Source organism: Psammomys obesus, unplaced genomic scaffold, assembly GCF_907164565.1.
Source record: "Psammomys obesus unplaced genomic scaffold, mPsaObe1.curated_primary_1811, whole genome shotgun sequence".
NCBI classification, from domain to species: domain Eukaryota; kingdom Metazoa; phylum Chordata; class Mammalia; order Rodentia; family Muridae; genus Psammomys; species Psammomys obesus.
Window position 1 is genome coordinate 21,739,692 of NW_026596051.1, and position 7,250 is coordinate 21,746,941.

General features: G+C 43.7%; 1 protein-coding gene across 1 annotated transcript in view; it reads right to left on the bottom strand.

The window, feature by feature from the left end:
• Window positions 1-489: 489 nt before the first annotated feature.
• The window catches only part of Clnk (cytokine dependent hematopoietic cell linker), a 167,753-nt gene continuing 160,992 nt past the window's right edge, over window positions 490-7,250 (bottom strand). The window contains exons 19-20 of the mRNA XM_055624067.1: window positions 1,144-1,292; window positions 490-676 (exon numbers count right to left, since the gene is read on the bottom strand). Coding sequence (XP_055480042.1) covers window positions 490-676; window positions 1,144-1,292 — 336 coding nt within the window. The remainder of the gene's footprint in view (window positions 677-1,143; window positions 1,293-7,250) is intronic.

Genomic DNA, 7,250 nt, shown 5'->3' on the forward strand with positions numbered 1-7,250 from the left:
ATTTGGTAATAATTGAAGTCATGTCATACAGTATATCTATTTCAATGGCACCTCATTTTGGTGAATTTACTGTACTATAAGAACTTAAATGTGGATAAATACACATTTTTAAAGCCTCTTCTCCATCCAACCTTTCTCTCCTACCTTCCTCCCTCCCCTCCCTAGCTCAATTTAAACATCCTAGAGTGGAGAATGTATCTGGGATGATGCAGTGACATAGAGCAGGCAGAATGGGTTGCAGTCCAGGCTTGCTTCTTACACTAAATGAGATCAGTAACTTTTTTGAATGTCTACTGCCTTGTCTGTGTTGTGAAGCAGAAGTATATGCAGGCCCTCTTTGCCTGAGAAGAGATAATATCATGATGTTCCCTGCCACTGTAAGCATCACTACTCATTTGGGGACAGCTTTTTTCCTCCCTTGAATGGCAATGTATCATTAAAATATTCAAAATGTTTTCCTTGTTACTCAAATGAGCGGTTGTTTTACGGTTAGGATGAGTCAGGATTCTCCGTGTCCCTGCTAGTTCCACTGAAGTCACTGTTCACAGAGCAGGCCAAAGTCTGGGCCTGTGGCCACTTCATGTCACAGTCCATCTGTTTCTGTTCTCTGTCTTCAAGCTGGTATTCATAATGGCTCTTGTTCCACACACCACACCTCATTTCTGTAAGTGAATTTCTAGGATTACAGATAAATAGAGCTAATATTCACCATCATCTTCAGCATATAGGACCATCCGAAAATTAGCATCTTAGGCCAAGAGGTTATGAACAGCAGTATAAGGATCTCACATCTGCTGAAAACACTGAAGTTTTTATATCTTGTCACATTAGCTACTCGTTGCTAACATAGGACAGCCATGGCTGTAGTTTTTGTTTAGAAAATACTTCTTAAAACCTAGGTTTGATTTTTGAAGGTTACAAATATTTTTTTCTATGACTTAAGCTTTCCAGTCATAATTAAGCTCTCATGTTCTGTTACAGAGTATTTTCTTTTTTTTTTTACAGAGTAAAAAAAGTCATCCATTGAAGACAAAGAAAATAATAATTTGAGATAAGCGAAACCCAGATGAAAGAAGCACTGAGTCCACTGAGCTGAGGATGGGCCAGGCTGCTGATGTGGAAACATCTGGCTGGGCTACTTACTCATACTGAGTCCAGAAGCGCCTGGTGAGAGGCAGTGTCTGGGTGAGGTAGCACTGTCTCCTCTGCACACCTGCCTTGTCTTTCCCATCTATCAGTGTAATGGGAAAATACTTGTAGTGTTCAATGATGTCTTCCACAGAATCAAACATCTGAAACACAGGAAAAGGAGTGAATGCTTTTGAACACATCTGGAGCCGTAAGGTATGGCTAAGCTGCTCTACGTTACTCAGGGACCATGGACCACTTTCATAACTTAGACAATGTAGAGAGATGTGCTAGAAGGTGATACTGATGTTGCTGTCTTGAGATTGAGTCTTATCCTGTGGCTCAGCTTGGCCTGCTACCTGCTCTGTAGCCCAGATGGGCCTTGAACTTGCAACGATCCTCAGCCTTCCTCAGGAGGCTAACATTATAGGTGTCAGCAAACATATCTGGCTGTTTTTTTTTTTTTTTTTTTTTTTTTTTTTTTTTTTTTTTTTGAGGATGCAACAAAAATTGAAGGATGAATGACAAGCATAAGGAGATGACAAGGGGGATCAATGTGCTTACGGACCACAAATGAGCTCTTAAGTTTCCTGTTCTCAGAGTTTGCCCAGGTCAGGCCACCTCGCTCAAGATCCTCCCTGCTCCATCACTGCCTTGCCACCCCATGACTTAGATGGATTACTTATGAGGTCACTGCAATGAAGGTCATGAGTTTAAAGCCTGGCTGTCCTGCCATCTACTAGCTGTGTTACCTGAGGTCAACTTCTTGGACTAGGTTTCTCTGTCTACAGACAGTGGTGGTGACAATGGAGTTTAATCATGGACAGCATTTGGAAGAAAACCTTCCCTATATTCCAGCATAGCAATGGTCAATAGATGTGAAACCACGGGATGCAGCCTAGACTATCTTCGTAAGCCATAAGAAGAAAGGGGGGGGGTTTCAAATTTTGCTTCCAATTTCAAAGCAAGGATGGGGTTTTCTTTCTTTTTGTTCACACTCAACAAAGCAGCCAATGCAGAGAATCTTTCTGTGCAGAGCTTGTCCACTGAATGGGACAGCTAAGGGGGAGATCTCTTCCCTGGCAAGAGTACATCAGTCTGGTACCAGTAGCCTTACTGGTCTACTACGTGGGTAGTTTCTAAGAAACCAAAGCATTAGGAAGCAAGGCAGGTGCAATAAACCACACTCCCTCCCTATTCTTTGCAGCCCTACTGATGTACCCACAGCTGCAAAGCCGCCTGAAAAGGCCAGGAGAAAAGCCTGTAATTAAGCTCCTATTTTTATCGTAGATTTCCCCCAGGAGAACAGCGAATGTCAAACGTCCTAATATTAGATACTAAAGTCTGTTTAAATCTTTTGTGTCTGTCCTATGTGAAAACTGTAGACAGCGTTTCCCTTTTATTTATTTTTTTCTTGTTAGAAAAGCAGAGGGAAGAGGGAGGGAGAGAGGGAGGAAGGAAAAGAAAAGGATGAGGAAGAAGACAGGGAAGGTGAGAAAGATCCTCCCCCCATTGCTGGTCCACTCAGTGAGTGACCAGGCATCCTGAGCTAAATGTTGTACCTTCAGTATATTCATGTTTGTGACCTAGAATCTATGCCCATCGCCCTATGTGTTGAAAGTGTCGAAGACATTTTATTTGGTTGAATATACTCTTGAAGGAAGGAGTTCTTCCCAGGTTATCCTCGGGAGGGGGATGGGTCGTTGATGTATTCATGTGGCAGTGAGAGAGTCTAATCAGAGAGAAGCCTGTGTTTCCCATGAGGCAGAATGACCAGTCGAATGACCTCTCAGGTTTTTGTTTTGGGGACACATGGCTTTGTTTGCCCTTTGTGCTGGTGAGAATGGCAGATAGGTAGAGCATGACCTGGATCTGGCCCAGGTGCTTCTTATGGCCTTTGGGGTACGGTCCTCACCTTTGCCTGAAGTACATGGCCTCAAGGAGAAGGCTTTTCAGCATCAGTTCAGATGAGATTAGAAACTTCATAAGCACCTGTCACTGTGTCCCTGCCATGGTATTTGTATCATGTCATCTCACATTCAGATAGCATCTGTGAATTAGGAGCTACTGTCTTCCCGTATCACTGCGGAGCCCACAAGATAGATGAAAACAAGACAAAGTGAACATTGTCCCCAGAAGCCCTCTTTCTTATCATGTGTTTCCTGATGAAGTTGCCAATGATGCTGTCTGAGCGCAGGTGGAAGAGCTGGGACTCGGCTTGCATTGTAGCACAGATTTCTGACTCTGACTCTTCTGATTCCCTTAATGATGTACAGTTCTTCAGTATGGCAGAGGGGTCAGGCTGTGGAAGGCCCATGGGGGCCACCTCACACTTACTGCAGGGCTCAGCGCCTTCCAATAACAGTGGGAAGAATCTCTGTAGGTTGCAGTTTCTCGCAAGATGTCTGGCACATGGTAAGCTTCTATTAGATGTTGCCTATTCTCAACCTGCAGTGCTTGGCAGCTGTCACCAGGCAGGATAGATTGAATGCAAAAGCCAAGATGTTTGCAAAGGAAAGTAAATCCCAGTACTGACCTTTGCTTAACATTTCTGTGCTTCACTTTTGCCATCTATAAAATGGAGATGAGAGCAGCACCTGCCTCATGGGGTGCCCGAGAACTCAGTGTACCCATGGTGCCTATGCGTAGGGCATGCATATAAACATTCAACAGATGTACAGAAAGAAAAACTCATGTATGGAGGGTGCAAAGAATGGGGAATTATGGACTAACCCAGAAAGGGTTTTTTTTAATAATTACACTTTATTCACTTTGTATCCCCTCAAAACCCCTCCCTCCTCCCCTCCTGATCTCACCCTCCCTCCCCCTTCTTCACACATGCCCCTCCCCAAGTCCACTGATAGGAGGGGTCCTCCTCTCCTTCTTTCTGATCTTAGTCTATCAGATCTCATCAAGAGTGGCTGCATTGTCATCTTCTGTGGTCTGGTAAGGCTGCTCTCCCCTCAGGGGGAGGTAATCAAAGAACAGGCCAATCAGGTTATGTCAGAGGCAGTCCCTCTTCCCATTACTATGTAACCCACTTGGACACTAAATTGCCATGGGCTACATCTGTGCAGGGGTTCTAGGTTATCTCCATGCCTGGTACTTGGTTGGAGTATGAGTCTCTGGGAAGATCCCTGTGTTCAAATTTCTGGTTCTGTTGCTCTCCTTGTGGAGTTCCTGTCCTCTCCAGATCTTACTATTTTCCACTTCTTAAGATTCCATGCACATTGCCCAACAGTTGGCCATAAGTCTCAGCATCTGCTTTGATAGTCTGCAGGGCAGAGCCTTTCAGAGGCCCTCTGTGTCGGGTTTCTAGCTTGTTTCCTGTTTTCTTCTTCTTCTGATGTCCATCCTCTTTGCCTTTCAGGATGGGGATTGAGCGTTTTAGTCAGGATCCTCTCTCTTGATTAGTTTCTTTAGATGTACAGATTTCAGTAGGTTTATCCTATGTTATATGTCTATATGAGTGAGTATATACCATGCGTGTCTTTTTGCTTCTGGGACAACTCACTCAGGATGATCCTTTCCAGGTCCCACCATTTACCTGCAAATTTCATGATTTCCTTATTTTTCATTGCTGAGTAATACTCCATTGTATAGATGTACCACAATTTCTGCATCCATTCTTCAGTGGAGGGGCATCTCGGCTGTTTCCAGCTTCTGGCTATTACAAATAAAGCTGCTACAAACATGGTTGAGCAAATGTCCTTATTATGTAGTTGAGCCTCTTTTGGATATATGTCTAGGAGTGGTATGGCTGGATCTTGAGGAAGTGCTATTCCTAGTTGTTTGAGAAAGCGCCAGATTGATTTCCAGAGTGGTTGTACAAGTTTACATTCCCACCAGCAGTGGAGGAGGGTTCCCCAGAAAGGGGTTTTTGAAAACAGGCATCGGTATATAATTAATTGCAAGAGCTTGTGCAGATTCTGATGGTGGGGGTGTATAGGTGGCCTCAGCTGACAGCTCTTTACTTCCAAGGCAGCCACGGATGGCTCACTGTCTGATAAGATGTTATTAGGATATAATTATGAGTTACTATGCAGTCTCTCTTTCATTAGCAGGCCAAAGTGTGGCATGTTAGTAAGGGCTCTGTTCCTCCTCAGTAAACGGTACTCCATAATATGTCCTTCCTAGAGGTGTTTCAAAGACCACGTGAGAGAGAAAATTACAAATCACCTGGAAGAAGGAAGGCCCCGGACTAGCCATTTCCCAGATCTATAAGGAAAAGAAATCACTAAGCCTAAGCATTTAAAAATTATACAGTGGCTTTTGTTGTTGTTTATTTGTTTTTTAGGATGAAAAATTCTATGAGCTGGAAGAAGGTGTTGAAGAATACAGTGAACTTGAGCTGGGCTATTTCCTTTAGCATAGGTTTCTATCTACATGGGGCTGTCACCTAGTTAATGAGAGAAGTTACTAATAACCGCATACTTAAACAAAACAAAACAAAACAAAACAAAACAAAACAAAACATAACCCTTAACTAATAATTATGGCAGAATCTGTCCCTGTCTGTCTCAGGTCTGTTCATTGGCAGGTGTCCTCATACAAATGAACTGGCCACTTGCCTCTTTAGTTTTTATACAATACCCTCAGAACATGGCTGTGTTTGGCCATTTTTATGTTAACCTACTTACACATTCAGTTCACACATCCTGGGCTGAGGAAAGGCTGGAGAGCTGATCTCACTGTTTATCTTAGCTGCAGTCTCATTGCCCTGATAAAATACCAACCTCTCGCCCCTCCCCCACCCCCCAAACCCAACTTGAGTGAGAAAGGGTTTAATCTGGCACTGGATTAAGGTTCATGGTACAGTCCATGAAAGCCCGGAAGTCCTGGCAGCAGGAGCCTGAGGCCACTGGCCATACTCTACCCGTAGTCAGGAAGTGAAGACTTACGAGACTCAGCATCCTTCTTGTGGTTCAGAAACCAAGCCCAGGGAATGGAGCTTTTAAGGTGGGTCTCAATTAATGGAATTAAATTAATTCTTGGGGGTTTGTTTCCTAGAGATTCTAGATATATCAAAGTTGACAGCATTAGCCATCTTACTGGCTCTTCCCAAGTGCTGGCTACCTCTCCACAGGCCAGATATGAATCTCAGAAAAGGACCCTGTAAGCAGGACTCTTCATGTAACCAGATGACAGAATTGTCACACCTGTGCCCACAGGAAGCACTCTCTAAGCCCTGGTGACTTTATTTCAACATCTACTGAGAAGCAGACGGTGTCTACGGAAGTTCTGGGTTTACACTGTGTAAGTCAGCAAGGGCTATCATAACAGTGGAAGAAGCATCATCCATTTTAACAGACTGGAAGAAACAACAAAAACCTTATTTCCCAACAGTTCAAGCAGTCCAGGGGTCTCAAGCGTCTACATGGTTGACTCTTCCTGCAGCCTTTCTCCTTGGGTAGCATAAAGCTGACTTTATTTCCATGTCCTTACTCATATGCTCTGCCCACTCTGTGTTAGCTTTTATTTTATCTTAAAAAGATCATGCCAGGATTTACTCTGAAATGCAGTTTACAACCAAGTCATTTATAACATGCATACACGGCACTCTAGTCCAAGGACAAACTTATCAGACAAACGGGACATTTTAAATGAGACCACAGTGTAAAAAACAGTCTGTGTTCCTACAATCAGAACATTTATACTAAAATAGCCTGGCTTATTTTAATTTTCAGGATAAAGTCCACGTGCGTCACCGTACTAATTGCCTGTACTAATATGGCTCCCTCTTCTGTAGATACTTACACCTTTCTCCTCACTCACCTGTCTACTCTAAGCAGGCTTTGCAGGAATGTCACTTGGCCAGATCACTATCCAAATAGCTGGTAGGTGGTAGATCTCAGAAATGCTTTCTGAAAGCTCTTCAATGATTTATTTTAGTTTTTAAAAAAATGGGAGTGGGCGGGGGCTGGAAAGATGGATCAGTGGTTAAGAGTACTGACTGATTTTGCAGAGGACCTGAGTTCTGTTCCCAACACTCACATGGTGGCTCACAAATGCCCATAACTACAGCTCCTGGGGCCAGGTCCTCTACTGGCCTCCCTGGACACCTGTGCTTATATGCACACACACACACACACACACACACACACACACACACACACACACAC